General features: G+C 48.1%; 1 protein-coding gene across 4 annotated transcripts in view; it reads right to left on the bottom strand.

Moving 5' to 3' along the window:
- The window catches only part of celsr3 (cadherin, EGF LAG seven-pass G-type receptor 3), a 141,091-nt gene extending 121,781 nt beyond the window's left edge, over positions 1–19,310 (bottom strand). For 2 of the 4 annotated variants that reach the window (XM_051921237.1, XM_051921236.1), the window contains exon 1: positions 14,644–19,309. In XM_051921237.1, coding sequence (XP_051777197.1) covers positions 14,644–19,066 — 4,423 coding nt within the window. In that variant the 5' untranslated portion in view covers positions 19,067–19,309. Of the gene's footprint in view, positions 1–14,643 lie in introns of all 4 variants that reach the window. The other 2 variants (XM_051921238.1, XM_028825243.2) reach the window with 2 other exon arrangements.
- Between the last annotated feature and the right edge of the window lie 564 nt (positions 19,311–19,874).

Here is a 19,874-nt window from a genome sequence, read left to right as displayed (position 1 = left end):
TTTGTGTGGTCCTCACAAAATGCATCCAGAACTTAAAATATAAGAATGCAGATCTCCAATTGTGCTATAATGTAATACACATGAAACGTGCAACATAAATAAGTCAGATTCTGGGTACTGTAATTTACTCATCACTGTCAAGGCGCACTTGGACGTGTTTTCAGTGGTGATGTGGTGTATGGGATTAGCACATCACAGGCCAGCCTTTCGAGGGGTATTAGTAGATGGGACCAGCTCTCAGGTTGTGGTCATGTATGCATCTGGCTGGCTGGATCAAGGCGTCCATCAGACCCTATTCTTGGGGTGTAGAAGTAAATGGATATCCTACAGAGGACATTTGTATGTTGGCCTGGATATGAAGAGATGGGTGAAACTCCATCCCACACGCATGGATGGATGCTAACAAGCCCCTTGGGGTGTCAAGGGAGATGTGAGGCCATTTATATGACTGTAAATAGACTCTAAATAGGGACACATGAGACAAGTGGAGAAATCTGAGGACATTCTGGACCTGCCACTGGGTATCTGTTAGGCACATCTGACCAGCATATTGGAGTACAGATATCAATGGCATCTATTCAGGAGTGCATCTGTTCAAAGGACTGCTTTACATACTTCTGGCTGTCCTGAGATCAGCTTCTGGTACTGTAGACTCACAAGGGATGGTTTAGCCTGGATATATTGTTAGATAGGACCTGCGCTTCATGGTGTAGAGGTAGGCGAGACCTCTAAAGTGCATTTGGAAAGCATTATTAATTGTTGGAGAGCCCTTTCCCAGAGAGCTTTCTTGCATATAGGGGGACATGGGCCGAGCTCTTTAAGTTTTAGAGGAACATGTGTCCTCCTCCAGAGGGCTTTCTACAGGAGACCTACATGCTTGGATGTGGGGCACATGGCACTGGCTCCTTGAGATGAAAGATGGGCATGGCACCTCCTGCAACAACACTCGTTTGTACATGGTCCTGCCTGCCTTTAAAAGAGTATTCCCCCTTTTGGACATTTTCACATTTTATTGTTATACAACACAGATGACCCTGATCAACAGAAAAAGACCCCTTAGTGTCAAAGTGAAAACAGATCTCTGTGAAGTGGCCTAAATACAACTAGAACATACCATGCATTACTACTGAGCAGGGAGGTTGGCAGCTTATCACAGCCAGCATGGAGAACAAGGCAGAGCCAAAGCCTCGACGGGGTGACTGTCCATCACACACAATTTAGTGAAACCAAGCCACCTAACCTGCATGTCTTTGGACAGTGGGAGGAAACCGGAGCACCCGGGGGAGAACATGCAAAGTCCACGCAAGGAGGAGCTGGAACGCAAACCCTGGCCTCCTTACTGTAGGACAGCAGCGCTGCCGCTAATTACAAAGCTAAAACACAATAATCGATCACACAAGTATTCACCCTCTTTAATATGACCACCCTACATTCTCAGTGTTGCAGCCAATTGGTTTTCGAAGTCACGTGATTAGTCCAAGGGAGATCCTCTGTCTGGGGTTTCAATTAGCTGTGGTACAAATGGAAGGTCCAACTTCTGGTGAATCACTATGGTGGCTTAACCTACTGTAAGGGACGGCCAGCAGTTTATCCCTGCCAGTAACAGAAGGATGGGGGAAGGCACCTTATCAGGGACACTGCCTCCCCCAGGACGATTGATAGCAGCTTCCCTGGACTATGGGACTTGGAGTTCAGCAGCACAGCCCTGCTGGGTACCGTGGGTGCCACCAGGAGACGTTGCAGGGAGACTGGGGAGTCCCTACTGTTTCACAGGGATGGAAGCACAGAAGTACTTCAGGGCTGAAGAAAACCTCAAGTTCTCCATCAAGTGCTGGCAAGTCAAGGGGATGGGAGAACAGGAGCACTTTCCGGGTCAAGGACTATTTAAAGGACTACTGAAGACCCAGCAAGGAGGCTGGAGTGACAGAGCTTGCTTGGAGGAGTGGAGGAGAAAATATTGTGCTTATTGTATGTATATTATTGTTATTATTACCTGTTTATTGTGCTCTATATAAGAAGGCAAAAGAAGATTAAACAACTTCGTGTTGTCAGTGTCTGTGTGTTTGGTTAACTGCTGGTATAGCGCCATCTAGTGTTACACTACACAATGAAGACCAAAGAACACTCCAAGCGACTCCATGGAAAGGTAACTGAAAAGGAGACAAGCAAATATCCAAGTCACTGAATAGCCCTCCCTGTGGCGGGCTGGCGCCCTGCCCGGGGTTTGTTTCCTGCCTTGCGCCCTGTGTTGGCTGGGATTGGCTCCAGCAGACCCCCGTGACCCTGTAGTTAGGATATAGTGGGTTGGATAATGGATGGATGGGTGGATGAATATCCCTTGGAGTCCAGTGACATCAGTCATTAACTCTTTGAGGGCTGAATATTTTTTCCAAAAAGCAATGATTTCACTCAGAAGTCAACATAAAACGTCTGTTGCTGCATGCTGTGGCCATCAGTTTGCCAAGAATGTGCGGCTTGCTTGCTGCCAGGCTGTCTTTGTGTGGCTGGGACACAGGCGCAGTGCGTTACAATCTGGTTTCTACCTCTTATCATTGTTAAGTGGCAGTCCTCCCTGGCGAACATTGTCAGTGCCACGGCTAGCTGGGAACCAATCAGCTGAAGCTGGAACCTCACATTCATCTTCGATCACTTGTATCAAAAACTCGAGTCCGACAAGTCATAGTCCAGTTCAGAGATAATAGGCAATAAAGTCGTCCACGGAGTGTTTTGCTTTACACATTCGCTTTGATCTCTCGCCAGATGTCAGTGCCATTTTTGCCGTCGTGTGCACCTTGCTACTCACGAGAGTGCAGGGAATCTCAGTCAAACTAATGAATCTAACTTTCTTTCTAGTAACGAGAGTCCAACTAAAATGAAACGGTGGGTTTTGTCATAGTTTACAGTCGATTACCATTGTCAACCCCTCCTTTTGACAAAAGTCAATATCAGCCCTGAAAGAGTTAAGAAATGGAGAGAGTATGGCGGAGCTGTAAATCTGCCTACAGCAGGCCGTTCACAAAAGCTGAGCGATTGTGCCAGAAGAACACTAGTGAGGGAAGCCACCCAGAAGGAGTTCTGAAGGAGTAACAAGCTACAGAGGCCGAGACTGTGCAGACAACAACTGTTGACGGGATTCTTTGACCAGTGGCAGCTTTATGGGAGTGTGGCGTGTGGCTAGACTGTTCCGGAAGACTCATGAGACTCTGAAGTCAGGTTCTGTGATGTCAATGGACCAAAGTTGAGCTTTGTGGCTATGGGACTAAACGCCGTGTTCAGCCGAACACTGCACATTATCAAAAACACACCATCTCCTCCATAAAGCATGGCTGGTGGCAGCATCTTGCAGTCGGGATGCTACATAGGGTAGAATGAAGGCAGCAAAGTGAGGAAAATCCTGGAGGAAAACCTGATGCACTGCAGGAGAAGTCAACAAGCACAAGTATATAGCCAGAGCTACCCTGGAAGGGCTTCAAAACAACAATGGTAATGTGCTGGAGTGGCCACATTGCAATCCCCTTGAGAATTGGTGGCTGGACTTGATCTCCATGCAACTGGACAGAATTGGAAAGAAGAGAGCGGTCCAGATGTGTAGAAACTAATAAGAGGCCTGCGCACAGCACACAGACTCGAGGCCGTCATGGCTGCCAAAGACTGACTTGAAGTGGGTGACTCAATTATGTTGTGTTTTATATTTGCAATTAATTTTGAGCACTTTGAGAAGATCTGTTTTCACTTTGACATTAAACAGTCTTCTTCTGTTGTTCAGTTTCCAAAAAAACAAATTAAACATACTGGGATTTAATGTTGCATGGTAATAACATTTCAAAACATCCAAGGGGGTGATTACTTTTTATAGGCACAATCTGAGGCGATCAGCTCCTCGGATCATGGACTTACTACGGACTGGTTTCTCTGGGTATAGAAGCACAACGCCAGCTCCTTGGCTTGTAAGGTTTTTAATTCCGAGGACACTCTGAACTTGCCCCCGGGTAATGTAAACCCTTCATGTCGTCTTTCTTTTTTTATTCTTTCTCCTTTTTTCCCCCCATTTCTCTTTGCTTTTTATGTTTAAGTCTCTCATGTATATTTCATCTCCTTCCTTCCTGGCTCTCTTGCTTTCTCTCTGCCTTTTCTTTATAAATTCATGTCAGACAAGTTTTGTTGGCAAGACAGTGACATATATTGACAAAGCTTTGATGAGAGTATAACAAATAAACAAGACAAAATAAGCACAGCACAATAAACTCGACCCGTCCCCCTCTCTTCCTGCTCTTTTTCTTTCTTCTTCTCCCACCCGCTCTCTTGTCTTTCTTGCAGCCCCTAGTTTTATCTCCCATTTCTTCTCTTTCACACACTCCTTTTAACAATCTGCTCTCCCGTCTCTGAGCCTTCCTCGCACTCTCCCTTGAGTCTAATTAAATCACTTACAGAGCCGCGTTCCGCTCTCACAGAGCTGGGGGCTTTCCGCTTCACAGGATCTACAAAATGGGAGGGAGCGCATTTCTACCAGAGGTCAAAGTTCAGAAGCGTCCACAAAACCCTGTCACTCCACCTCTCGCCACAGACACCCAAACAGCCCCCCACACACATACTGGGATCTGTATTTCGGTCTCTATACTACGATAAAAGCAAAGGCTCTCCAAGCAGTCTGATCGATGAGTAACACTTCGCCTCGGCTCTACAGACAGCAGCTTCATACTCGAGCCGGCCCATTTCAAGACCGTGTGGCCTGCAGGGAGCATCTCAAAGCCCTAAAGCCCAGACACAACCACCCCGACTCACTGTTAGGTTCAAACGTACACTGCATACACTGGCTTCTCCCAATGCACAATAAGTCATACAATCCCTTTATCTCATCTTCATTACCCTCCCCTCCTTCCAGGTGAGCTTTGACTTCCTCCTCTCCTGACTCTGACTTCCAGAGCGAATCAAGGTGGTTCCATTAATGCTGGACCTGGGAGCACTTCCAGTGCCAGAACATTGCACCAAGGAAGCACCATGGAGCTGGTGGCACCCCGGGGAACCCAACAGGACTGCAGCTCTGCGGGTGTCTGAACTAAAGCTATGGCAGAGAACCACTGCCACCTATAACACTGGGGGGACAACTGTTTTTTGACAGGCCATCTCCCTTTGTCCATCTATTATAACTTTCTCCTGACTGGGAAAGGGGATCGGAACCATCCTGACTGGGATGTGCTGTCCTCCCATAATATCCTCCCCTATCTACTCCAGTCCCGATGCCAGTCCATCCATTACATCTATCACAACTGATAGATGCTAATCTATCACAGGAATAAATCCAACCAAACGTATAAGTACATGATGATGGTGCTCACGGTGGACTGTAAGCCATATTGGAGTGGTGCTAATCCTCCAAAGTGCACTAGGACTTCCAAAACAGGCAACACAAAACTTAGAGTGTACCCCAAATAATGACTACTGTGATTCAAACTGTCATGGTGCCTTCACATATACTATGGTGCCATCACATATACTAGGGCACATCTGACATAAGAAAAAGTCACACAATGAACCACAAGAGAAGAGGAACCACAGCACACAACATTGTGGCACGCCATGGTTGAGAAACCATAAGGAACCACTTTGGGGCACACTAGTGCTGTGATTGTGTGGTTTGTCACAACTGGGTACATCTCGCCTAAGAGTAAAATCAGCAAACGATATTGAGGTACATGAAGGCTGAAAAAACACAGCGAGCCAATTTAGGGCACAGCGGGGTTGACAATGTCCAGCATGGTGGAGTACGGGGCACACCAGAGCTAAAAAACACAACAATTCAGATTAGCGCAAACCATTGCTGAGAAAGGACAATGAATTCCATACGTGTGTACAAGAACTATGAAAACACAACAAGCCAAATTAGGACACAATTGCACTGATGAAGAAGCCATGTGAACCACAATAAGGCACACCAGGGAGAGAACATGCAGCAAGCTACGTAGGACCACACCAGAGCTACAAATACACAAGAAAACATACAACAACGCTATTAATGTGCAGTGGGCTGTGACATTGAGTAGAAGCAGAAGAATACAACACAGTAGGACAAACCCGGCCTGAGGAAGCATAGAAATCCCCAGCAGAGCACTCCAGGACTGAACTCCATGGTGTATCACTTTAGGGCACAACAGGGCGGTTAAGCCACAGTGACTTGCATTAGGATACACTTGAGATGAAAGAGTAGAGTGAACCACTTTAGGGAGTACAATGGCTGAGCCAATCATACCAAACTGCAGCTTGACATACTGTACAATATGTAAAACAGGTGATGAACCATATTAGGGAACACCAGGGCTGAGAAAGCATGGCAAACTACAGTAGAGGACACTGGGGATGAACCCCATGGTGCATCATATTGGGACACACCTTGGCTGAGAAAGTATGACAAACCACAGAGGAGAACATCAGGACTGAACCTCATGGTGCACCATACTAGGGAGCACTAGGAATGAGAAAGCATGCCAAACCAAATTGGACAACACCAGGGATGAACCCCATGGTGCACCATATAAGAGTACACCTTCTTCTTCCTCTTTCGGCTGCTCCCATTAGGGGTTGCCACAGCAGATCATCTTCTTCCATATATTTCTGTCCTCTACATCTTGTTCTGTTACCCCCATTACCTGCATGTCCTCTCTCACCACATCCATACACCTTCTGTTAGGACTTCCTCTTCTCCTCTTGCCTGGCAGCTCTATCTTTAACATCCTTCCCTCATTATACCCAGCATCTCTCCTCTGCACATGTCCAAACCAATGCAATCTCGCCTCATATTAGTGGTATACCAAGGATGTGAAGCCATGACAAGCCACAGTGGAAGACACCAGGACTGAACTCCATGGTGAATCACATTATGGCACACCAGGGCCATGAAGCCACAGTGACTTGCAATAGGACAAACCTGAGATCAATGAGCACAGTAAACCACATTAGGGAGTACCACAGCTGAGCCATTATACCAAACTGCAGCTGGACATACAAGAGCTAAAACAGGTGATGAACCATATTAGAGAACACCAGGGCTGATAAAGCATGGTAAACCACAGTGGAGGACACCACAACTGACCTCTATGGTCAAATATATTTGGTTACACCAGGGGTGATAAACCATGGCAAACCACAGTGAAGGACGCCAGACTTGAACTCCATGGTATACCATATGAGGACACGCCAGGGTTGAGAGGCCACCATGACTCACATTAGGATAAGCTTGAAATGAAAAAGCAGAATGAACCACAACTGGGAGCACCATAGCTGAGACAGCATACCACATCACATCTGAACATACAAGGGGTACAGTACTCTATGTGGTGAATCATATTAGGGCCCACCAGGGCTGAGGAAACTTCTTGAAACCAATTAGGAAATACAAGGTTTGAGAAAAAAACAGTAGAATACTGCAAAAGCACAGCCAGAAGCAGCATCATGGCTGAAGCAGAATACCAAACCACAAGTGGACATAAAGGGGCAAAAACAGGCTGTGAGGACACACCTGGGCTGAGAAAGCATGGAACCAAAGTAGAGGACACCTGGGCTGAACTCCATATTAGTGCACATCAGGGCTGATTAAGCATGGCAAACTACTGTGGAGGACTCAAGGGATGAACTCCATGGTTCTGGGATGAGAAAGTATGACAAACATACAGTGGACGACAGTAGAAAACGTATTGAAATAAATCAGGGTCCACCAGGTCTGAGGTTGACAAAACACAGGGAACCCCATTAGGATGCACTTGCACTGCAAAAGCACAGTGAACCACGTTGAGGAGCACAATGGCTGAGAAAGCGTAACAAACCATAGCCAGGCTTATCAGGGCTGAAAAAATATGGGGATTCACAGAAGGAAGCACAAGGGCTGAAAATGGAGTGACTTGCCTTTATAGGGGAGACAGCACAGGAAACACAGTAGGGCACAACCAGCCTGCCAGGACACAATGGGACAAATTAGGGTGCACCAGGACTGAGAAGGTACAGTTAGTGCCATTATTCTGAATACACGTGACTGCCATGTATGTTAGGTGAGCACAGAAGCACTGGACAGGCTAACCTTTGTATGAATACCACCCAATGCCCATCTTCCTGCAGAGACCCTCAAGGGTTCACCTTCACCTCCGCAGTTACCAGCGTTCAAAGAAAAAATGAGAGAGCGGCAGGATTAACATCAGACTCGTACAGATGGAATCTCCACTCAAGCCGAGCATCTAATCAGCTTAGCCGTTTTTAAGCATTTGCCAATGAGGTCTGCAAAGAAAGTTCAGGAATATTATCCACGGTGAACAACATTTTGTTTGTGCGGGTGCCGTCAAGTCCGGATGATATCCCATGCCGAACAGATGCTTCACAAGAAGTGCAAGTTCCAGCTGTCAGGTTATACCGACGTCTCTGCCCTCCCTTCACTTTCATCAGAAAAGCTGCAGGGTACTGAACAGCTTTACTGAAATGAGAAACTGACCCCTTGAGGGCTCCGTGATCAGGAAACAAAGGCAGGCAGCAGATGCCATCCACATAAGTGAACTTTAACCTCTGGACAATGACAAAATGGCACCACCGCCAAAACCACACCAAGAGATTTCCATTCAAATCAATTCCCAGATGAGCCCCGGCAGATCTGCACTAGTGATTTAAAATCTGTCCAACTCCACCGGTGGCCCGGCACATCAGGGAGTCCATCCATCGTTTTAATCAATACAAGTTCATAATGGGCTGCAGTTTATGGAGGGTGCAAGAGAAGAACCAAGTCAAGGCAGGACAACAGTCCGTCACAGGGCAAACACACCCAGACACACTCATGCCAGGCGTGTTTAGAGTCTAACTTGAACACCAAGTGGATGGCTCCCCTTCCAAAAATAACTAGGATAGGCCGGCAATCAGATCCAAGACCCTGGAGCTGAGTGGCGGCGAGAATAACGAGTGGTACTGTGCAGCCCCCTACATTAACCTAAAGAAGCCCTCACTGGAGTTGAAATACTGATTTCTTGTCCCCTTGTCATCTTACTGATGTCACTGAAATAACCCGACTCAGCAATGAAAGTCTCAATCTGTCCTTCACCACGACACAAAGATAAGTTTACCTCAGATCGTCTGTTGTGACCGCGTCAAGCTGTTGGACCTACCACCAGCCATTCTTCTTGCCGCCCTGAGCTGAGATCCTCATATAGTTAAGATATCCTGTAAATCTTTCCTTCTTCATCATTGCCCAGGCTGACTGTGCCAAGCAGACAATCTCTATCTCTGGCAATCCTTGATACACTGTGTACCTGCGCCTCCTAAACACAAGTCTCTTTGGTTTAAGAACTTCACCACGCTAAACTGACATCTACTACAATAAAGCTGATGTCATATCACACGTCCCTTCATGACGTGTCTTCTAGTTGGAGGATACGTCAGACGTGCCAGCTGCAGTAGCAGATCTGGACCGTGTCACTCTACATGACTGATAATCGCTGGGCATGGCAAGCTTAGCGATTGCACAGTCCATTTTTCTGACAGCCAATAACGTGCTGGCTGACGGAGCCGGTGCTGTACTAAGGGTTAACAGGTGTGGCGAGTTCAGCTGCCACATCTGCCCCTTCTTATCCCCTTCTTTTAAATCTGTGGTGGTATATAAAAGAAGAGTCATTAGACAGATGAGCTTCTCTTCCGTTTGTGAGGTTCCTTATTCCTCATTTTATGCATTGTACTTCCAGTTGGGTGCTCACTGGTTGTCTTCTCTCCTGCACACGCAGTCCGCCCGCTATGACTAAAGACAAAAATCGAGCTGCCTGTGACTTGCTAAGATGATGTAAATGAAGGCTACAAGTGAAACTCTCTGTGACAAAGTTGTCTCATGTGCCACGGCCTTAAGGTGGAGTCCTCAGCCCCATCTCATGATGTTGAGATGATGTCCTCAGAATCCGCTCACTGAACAAAGTCCTCCTGGCATTGCCCCTAAATTCAAGTCCCCTGTGTCCACATTTAGGTCAGATTCTCTAACTTGGGCCATATCAAAACAAAGAATTCCAGCTCTGACTCTTTCACAACACTATGCCACGATGGTATTTTCTGACTTTGCCTCTTAAATCTGTCACCACACATCATCCGACTTGGTCTGTCATGACCACCACAATTCACGCAAATTAAAAACCTTCAATCTGTCGCTCTTCACAACGCCATATTAAGTTCCTTGGGCACAGTCACCCATACCCACACAAACCTAATGTCCTGTTAACGCTGTCCCTCATGCCCACATCCCACCCAGGTCCTCTTAAACTGCCTTTGTGCATCCTCGACACACACTGACCCCGTCTCTTACGTACGTATTTATGTCAGTAAGTCGATTGGCTTCACAAAACGTCACAGCAAACATGTCAAGAGGTATAAAAGAAGAAAGCTTCAAACAAGTTTACCCTGAATGGAGACATTTCCAGGCGTTTCGAGCAGTAAGTAAAACGTACAGAGAAACCCATCTTTGGTGATGCCACGTAACGCAGGGCTTAAAAATCAGTCCACTGCAATAAGGCTAATTATGGCTTTCATGCAGAATTGTGCTGTTTAAAGCCCTCGGCTTCATGTGTTAGGACGATCTAAACCTGGATGTTTAATCTTTTAAATCCCTTTTCCCATGTCAATTACTCATCACTTTCATTTTTGTCTTTTGATCTCATTCTCCTAAATTCGCCTGTGCTTTCACTTTCATTCAGTAATACATACCATGAGGACAAGTGCTCTCTGTCTGCCTTGTGTTGTCCATTACCCACCTCGGAATGATCGCGCTGTCCACAAACCGAGGGCAGACTTTATCTCTAGATGGTCACAACCGAGGCTGGGCATGTAAATGGACTACAGAGCCCCTGGGGAGTGGACGGCCTGCTCATCGTTCTCGCGCTATGCCTCTGATCTGGTGAATCTATGTGAAATTTCCCATTGGGATTAATAAAGTATCTATCTATCTATCTATCTATCTATCTATCTATCTATCTATCTATCTATCTATCTATCTATCTATCTATCTATCTATCTATCTATCTATGTTACAATAGTGCCCTTCATAAATGTCTATTGAATATAGTGCCTTTCCTATCTATCTATCTATCTATCTATCTATCTATCTATCTATCTATCTATCTATCTATCTATCTATCTATCTATCTATCTATCTATGTTACAATAGTGCCCTTCATAAATGTCTATTGAATATAGTGCCTTTCCTATCTATCTATCTATCTATCTATCTATCTATCTATCTATCTATCTATCTATCTATCTATCTATTAATGTGCGGAGTAGGAGGAGTGTAAAGGGGAGTACAGGTGGTCTTTGTGTTTTAATGAATTATTAACTGTTAAAGTTATTATTAATGTGCGGAGTAGGAGGAGTGTAAAGGGGGAGTAGTTGGGGTTGGATGTATGGCTTCTTGTTTATTATGACGCTTGTTTTTTTTATGTTAATTGAATGTGTATATTGTTTTGTTAATGTTTTTGTTACTGTTTAAAATAAAGGTCATTTTAAAAATTATCTATCTATCTATCTATCTATCTATCTATCTATCTATCTATCTATCTATCTATCTATCTATCTATCTATCTTACAATAGTGCCCTTCATAAATGTCTATTGAATATAGTGCCTTTCCTATCTATCTATCTATCTATCTATCTATCTATCTATCTATCTATCTATCTATCTATCTATCTATCTATCTATCTATCTATCTATCTATCTATCTATCTATCTATCTATCTATCTATCTATCTATCTATCGCCCAGGTTTGCACTTTTGAACTGGTGGCTCTGCTCATTGATGGGTCCTGCACCCTTAAACTGTCCATTTAATGGCTGCAATGGGGCATCCTGAACTGGTTACGTTATTTTTACGCTCATTTGAGAATGCACCCCTGAATTGGCATACTGGTTACACAGTGGTGCCGTTCTGTACTTCTCAACCAGGTATACCACTGATGTAAAGTGATCATACAATGGCTCCATCCTGCACCCCTGAACTGCTCATTTACTGCACCTTTCAGCTGCTTACAGTGTTCACATACTGGTTTCCAGCTGCATCTCTGAGCAGGTTAAGTGGTTCATGCTCTCATCCTAAATTAATTAAAACCTTTATGGACCAGAATGGAGTCAGTCAGTCAGTCATTGTCCAACCTGCGATATTCTAACACACGGTCACGGGGGTCTGCTGGAGCCAATCTCAGCCAGCACAAGACACAAGGCAGGAACAAATCCTGGGTAGGGTGCCAGCCCACCGCAGGACACACACACCAAGCACACACTAGGGACAATTTAGAATCGCCAATGCACCTAACCTACATGTCTTTGGACTGTGGGAGGAAACCCACACAGACACGGGGAGAACATGCAAACTCCACGCACTGGGAAGCGAACCCAGGTCTCCTTACTGTGAGGCAGCAGCGCTACCACTGTGCCACTGTGCCACCCCCAGAATACTAGTCAATCACTGGCCCCAGGCTGTACCTCAGAACTGGCTACACTCTTAGTATACACACGTATATACAGATCCTATCATGCTTACGTCCTCTACATATCTGAACTGCATGAAATGTTCCCAGAATGCCCCTCCAAACTAGACTCCCACACGTTTCTATTGTTCAGATAATGGACACATGCCGGTTAACCTATGAACCGGTTAAACTGATGGCGCACTGGCCTCAGGACGAATCTCTAAACTGATTAAAATCTCAGGCTGCACAACAAACCGGCCATGCCATTCAAGCTGGCCCCTTCTGAACTGGTTATTCGGTTTATGCACCACTTCCAGGATGAATTGGCCACACTGCTTGCACAAAGTCAAAACTGGCCAAAGACAGTGACTTACAACTGGTTTTGCGTTTCACATACAGGCACCAGGCCAAACTGGTTGTAACATTAGCCGAGCCTTAGCCTGATTATTTTGTTCTTATGCCATCTTTTGGAATCGGCCTCTGAACTGGTTGTGCTGCTCATATACCAACTCCAGGCACTGCCTTTACTCTTCATAGAACTGCCTTAAGCAGCACCACCAGACTGGTTACACTGTTCACATACTGGTTAACTGTCCATCCATCCATCCATTTTCCAACCCGCTGAATCCGAACACAGGGTCACGGGGGTCTGCTGGAGCCAATCCCAGCCAACACAGGGCACAAGGCAGGGAACCAATCCTGGGCAGGGTGCCAACCCACTGCAGGACACACACAAACACACCCACACACCAAGCACACACTAGGGCCAATTTAGAATCGCCAATCCACCTAACCTGCATGTCTTTGGACTATGGGAGGAAACCCACGCAGACACGGGGAGAACATGCAAACTCCACGCAGGGAGGGCCCGGGAAGCAAACCCGGGTCCCCAGGTCTCCCAACTGCGAGGCAGCAGCACTACCCACTGCGCCACCGTGCCGCCTGGTTAACTGTCCATTCTGTAAATATAAACCTCTGAACTGGTTATATACTGTAGTCCTGGACCCTGGCTGAACGTTCATCTATTCATACATGATAGACGTAATGAATGGACTGGGATGGAGAGTGGCTTCTTATCCGGTCGGGAGGCCATTATGGGAGGACAGTGCAGATGAATGTGCACTCCAGACAGGATGGTTTCTATCCCCTTTTCCAATCGAGGGAGAAGATATAATGGATGGACTGGGGGAGACTGCCTGCCAGGAACAGTTGGGTCCCCCAGTACAATAGGCAGCAGTGCACCTCTGGTCTGGCCCCAATTTGGACACCCTCAGGACCGCTTGGGACTTGTAGTTCGGGAATGCTGCTACATTGCATCCCTTAAGGGCCGCAGAGATGCGACTCCCTTATTCTGTGGCAGTCCTGCCTAAGCCAGAAGTGCTTCCTGGGTGTGGTGTGCTGGTACCACAGATACACTTGGGTCTGGCATAAAGGCAACCTCCCTATTCAGAGGGAGTTGGAGATGGGAGGTGGTGGGCAAAGCTTGTTAGGAAGGAGAAGAGAAAAGGAAGACAGAGAAAGAAAAAGAATTATGGTTGGGAGAGCCCTGCAGTGGGCTGGCGCCCTGCCCGGGGTTTGTTTCCTGCCTTGCGCCCTGTGTTGGCTGGGCAGTAGACCCCCGTGACCCTGTAGTTAGGATATAGCGGGTTGGATAATTGATGGATGGATGGTTGGGAGAAAAGGTAAAGGTAGTATTGAATAAAAGCTCTTTTGAACCTGGGCTTAGTGTCTGTGCGGTTGTGTCTGAGGTTTGGGCTTCTGAGACGCCCCCTACAGGTCAAACACCATTTCTATATCAGGTCCCAGATTGCTCCTCTAAACTGCTTACACTGTATGTATTCCAAACTCCATGTTCAAACTCCATGCTCAGGCTATGGATTATAATGTTCACACAAAAACCGTCACACTGGTTAAGCCAAAATGAAGCCCTGGATGTTCTTCATCAGAATATTAAAGAAACAGACAGTTGGGGGCAGGTTTGTCCCACCCTATTTTAGATATGGCTGGAATGACAAATAAAACCTTGAACTTGTTTCATGTATTGTTTAGACATGACCCTCGGGCTGCACTTCTTAATTAGCCACATCTTCCTCGATGCCCCAGTAGTACCCAGTTATGCCCCTGAACTCACTGAATTCACATCACTGATAGACCAGACAAATGGCAGGACTTACCCGTGACAGTCACAAGCATGGAAGCCACCAAAGGCCTGTTGTTGTCCAGCTTCCGACTCAGACGAAGTTCCCCACTAGTGTGGTTGAGGAGGAGGAGGTTGAGCTCATTTCCTCGTTCAAAGGAGTAATACAGGCGGTCTGAAACATCAGGGTCTCTGGCTGGGATGCGTCCAATTATGCCGCTGGGGAAACTGTTTGATTTGTTGGATACAAAATTGTTGAAAATGATCTGGAAATTCTGTAGAACTGGTCCGTTGTCATTTTGGTCAACCAGTTTGATGCGCACTGTGGCCCGACTGACCAAGGGAGCTGAGGTAGCTTGCACCACGATGGCATATTCAGAGCGTACCTCGTAATCCAAGTCAATAAGAGTGGTCAGTTCTCCTGAGAAGATGTCCATTTGAAAGATTTCTGGGATGTTGCCCTCAACAATCTGGTACATGATCTGGGCATTAGGTCCCTCATCTGGGTCAGTTGCTACAATCTGTGCCACCACTGAACCCACGGCACTGTTCTCTTTCACAAACACTTCAAAATCATCGGCCGGGAACACTGGGGCATTGTCATTAACATCCAGCACCGTAACTTGGATGTGCACCGGGGTGCGCTGTGGGGGAATCCCACGGTCAACAGCAAATGCGGTGAGCTCATAAAATGGGACACTCTCGCGGTCCAGCCTTCTAACGGTGCGCACTATGCCTGATGTTGGCTCAATGGTGAAGTCGCCATCCCCATCCTCGCCATTCTGGAAGGTGTACTGCACGCGACCATTGGCATGGGCGTCCCGATCAGTGGCAGATATCTGCAGGATGCTGGTGAAGGGTGGTGCATCTTCACTCGCTGTGCCCTGATACCGTGGACTCAGAAACTGAGGTGCGTTATCGTTCACATCATTCACGTTGATCTCCACGTATGTGGTGTCTGATTTTTGGGGGATGCCATTATCCCGAGCTGTGATTGCCAGGGTGTAAGTCATTTGATCTTCATAGTCTAGTTCAGCTTGCAAGGTAATGGCCCCAGAAGATGGATCAATGCGAAACTGAGGGATATTGTCCTCCAAGAAATACACAATACGTGCATTTTCACCCACATCATCATCTGTGGCGCTAATGACCACCACAGTGCTGCCCAGCGGCCGGTCCTCGTTCACACTTACTGAGTAATGCGCACTTTGAAATACTGGGCGGTGTGTGTTTGCATCTGTGATATTGACATGAACCTGGCAGGTGTCATGGAGGGTACGATCAGAAGCAGTGACCGTCAGCACGTACCGCCGCTCCTGTTTGTAGTCCAGTGGCAGAGACAAAGAAATGATGCCAGAGCCACCCTGCGTGCTGATAGAGAAGCGATTACGAGTGTTGCCTCCAGTGATCTGATAGGTCACTGCACTATTAACGTCCCGGTCCACAGCAGTCACGGTAAGCACACTGGTGCCCACTGCCGCATCCTCATTGAGACGGATGAAATACTCCTTCTGGGTGAACTCTGGTCGATTATCATTGACGTCCATTACGGTGATGGTAACACTTGCGGACGCTGACAGAGAAGGTGAGCCATAATCACGGGCTTCCACGCTGAAAAAGTAATGCTCCACAGCCTCACGATCCAGGGCTGCACTCACCGTCACCCAGCCTGTGGCACTATTGATCACAAAGGGCGTATCTGCAGAAGTGTCTGTAAGTTTGTATTCCAGTCGGGCATTGTCCCCTGAATCGGTGTCGATGGCCTGAATGTGGATGACAGAGTGGCCAAGGGGAGCATTCTCCAGCACGGACACCTGAAAAGGTGTGCTCACAAAAATCGGCGCGTTGTCATTAACATCCACTACTTGTATGCTTACCATCCCGGTGTTGTTGGAGAGTGGCGGGCGGCCAGCATCTTGAGCACGAATTCGTAGGGCGTACTCTCTTTCCACCTCAAAGTCTAATGGAGCCACAACCTGGATTTCACCAGTGACACTATCTATGGAGAACTGACCACGACTGTTCCCACTTATTATGTTGTAGTGAACGAGAGCATTATTGTCTTTGTCATCATCGGTGGCTGTCACCTGTAAGATTTCAGTGTGTGGTCTGACATCCTCTCGCACCTGCACAATGTAGCGCCTCTCACTAAACTGAGGCACGTTATCATTCTCATCCAGAACGGTGATAAATACCTTCACACTTGCCGATCTGGCACCGGGTTCCTTTCCCTGGTCACTGGCCTCTACTACCAGGGCATAGCGTTCCATCTTTTCCCGATCAACAGGACCACGCGTCGTAATCAGACCAGACCGTGGGTCGATGTCGAAAATGGAGCGGCCTGGCACAGATGCATCGCTCACAAAGCGGTAGCGAATGTTGGCATTAGCCGGGGCATCAGAATCTGTGGCGCGTAACTGCAAAATGGGGTAGCCTTCTTCCACGTTCTCCCGAATCGTTTCTCTGTACTCTGTCTGCTCAAACACCGGGTCATGATCATTACGGTCTGACACTGTAATGGCCAACATGGTGGTGGCCGACATGCGTGGGGTGCCATGGTCTACGGCAGTAACTCGGAAATAGTGCAGGTCCATATGCTCCCGGTCCAAAATCCGTGTGGTGCGGATGAGACCATTGCTAGGGTCTATATCAAAGTACTCACTGGACCTGCTGTTCATGAGGGGGGCCAAGGAGTAGGACAAGCGCCCGGCTTCGCCAGCGTCGGTGTCCTGCGCTACCATGACAATTACGGAAGTCCCTGGAGGCTGGTTCTCAGCTACTTGAACCTGGTAGTTGTATTGCGGGAATTGAGGATGACGGTTGGCGGCTCTACGAGTCCTTCTGGGCCTCTTTGTGCTCTGTGGCAGCTCAGCGGGTGAACTTGACGAGAACGCAGCCCCCTGCTCAGCTGCTGCCGTGGCCCTGGGGTGCGCTTCAGGGCACACTTTTTTCAAACGTGTTTTGGTCGCGTTGAACGCTTGTAGCAGGAGGCAGATGCACAAAGGCTTCACTCGGTGGCTCCGGTTTTGCGTGCAAGCGCTGGAGCTGAAGGCAACGGTGGCGTGGAATGCAGCAGAAACAGCAGCAGCAACGGCGGCGGCACTATCAGCGGAGCGGAGCCGAGGGCGACTAGGAGCTGACCACGGTGCTGAAATGTGCGCTCCTGGCGGCCTCCGCTCGGGACGCGGGGCTGGAGATCTCCGCCATCGATCCCAGCAACCGCACACGCCTTTACAACCCGGGAAACACTCCTCTCGGCAGTTAGTCGTCGGGAAATAACGGCATTTCGTGAAAAAGCGCAACTTGGGCGCGCATCGCTCATTAGGAAGAGCCGAACCGCTGCATTTGGAATTACTCACTGACAGCAAGCGCTGAGTCCATGGAGGGCTGGGCATCTGTTGACGGCTCACGGGTCCCGCGCTCCAAGACTGGTTTCCATTTCGGGGTCCGTCCTGCGTGTCGCGGGCCCCGGCGGGTGGCTGCTGGCTGACACAGATCTGTAAGCAGGCGCCGCCACACTCACCCCGAGTAGCCTCACACCACTTGCATCTGTCACCTTTACTCTTTTCCGTGCACTCCAGTGGGCAATATCCATGGAGGTCCAGTAGGCCGTCCAGGCAGCGGGGCCCGCCGCCGAGCCTGAAAGTGCAAGCGGCGGGAGTGATCTTTTCCATTCCGGTAGAAGGTAAATACTGGGGGTCGAAAAGCAGGAAAAACACAGGTCCGGCGAACATTTTACCGAATGTGGACAGGCAGTGCTGCTTCGCGTCCAAAAGCAAAACGAGGGTGGCTGCTGGCACAGTGGATCCCTGCTGCTTGCAACAAATGACAGGTATAAGACAGCCGAAGGGGTCTTTGAAATGCGCCTGGGCGTCCGAGGCGTACGGGGGAGCTTTTGGGGGCAGCACTTTCCCGCCCGAGCTGCCAGGCCGACTCAGAACCGGGACAGCTTGCCATCTAACAGGAGAAAAATGGGCTCGGGTCCTGTGCTCCCTCCGTCCATCCTCGCCCTGTAGAACGGAACAATGTAAGAGGTGAAATGGGATGCACGACTTGCCCACTCGGCTTTTGATAAAGCTCTCGTCCTCCTCCTCTTCATCTTCATCGCTACCGTTCTGTTGCTGATCGTTGCTGATTTTAGTGCACAAAAGGGTTAATTTGCAGGGGCAGCCACGTAGTCTCTCCCAACTGCCATAGCCCCTCGCAGGGTCCCCTCCTCCGGTGCAAGGCACCAATTGCACTAGACATGCCCGGCAGCCTCCTCGCCCCCCAAATGAAGCCGCCTGGCTTTCCCACAGCCTGGATCCACAGCTTCTCACCTGTCCACGGATGGGGAGGAATAGGTCGGTCCAACCCCAGCCCCCCACCACCTTCCATGGGTTGCCAGCAAACAAAGGGCTGAGAAGCAACAGCAGAAGGAGACGGGAAATCAGACTTGGTCCCAGTAGCGATGCAGCCATTAGCGGAATAAAAAAAATAATCCTTCCTCCTCCCCTGCTAGGTCAGTCCACGGAAGTGCCCGGCCCAAACGTCCTCCCGCACTCCTTCTCTCCCGCTGCCCGTGATCCTTTCATTTACTCCCTGTGCTCCGTTCCTCAAGCTCCGGCTAAGAGACGCAGCATCTCATTTCTCCTCGCCCTCCTTTCATTCATCTCCAACATGGCTCCCGGCAGCCTGCGATGGTCTCATCCACCCTACCTCGACCCAGCCCCCCTTCCCACAAAAAAGGCAGATGGCTCAGTCCAGTGCACATGCGCAAAACAGCCGCTGAAGTCAGCGCCGCCGCCCTCTTCAGTCCTGGCACCGGAGAGCCAACGGGACTGGGCGTTATAGATAGATAGGCTTTTGTACTGCTGATCAGGAAAGGTTCACGCTGGCACGTATTATATCTTGCTTTTAACTGCTGTTCACAGTCAGGTGCCATGTGCACACAGTGCCGGCGACATCATTTTGCACGAGTGATCCACAGACTGACGCTCGCGCTTTCTTTACGGGTCTTTGGATTGCCGAGTCAAGGCTGCGGAAGGTTGCATTTTGCTGATCAAAAGCACGACGTCGAGAGGTGTTAATTATACTGAAAACTGTCACAGAAATCATCTCTGTGTAATATTCTCGTTTAGCACGTAATATACAGTTGACAAGAGATTTTCGCACTGTACTGAAAAAAAAATATTTTTGAAATGAAATCCCCTTGGTACAATATAAACGTCCCACCAATTAGACTACCAACATTTGACTAATTAAACAGCGATACCGAAATGAATTCGT

This window comes from Erpetoichthys calabaricus, chromosome 18, assembly GCF_900747795.2.
Source record: "Erpetoichthys calabaricus chromosome 18, fErpCal1.3, whole genome shotgun sequence".
Classification (NCBI taxonomy): domain Eukaryota; kingdom Metazoa; phylum Chordata; class Cladistia; order Polypteriformes; family Polypteridae; genus Erpetoichthys; species Erpetoichthys calabaricus.
Note: the sequence above shows the minus strand (reverse complement) of the source record. Positions and strands in the feature narration are given on the sequence as shown.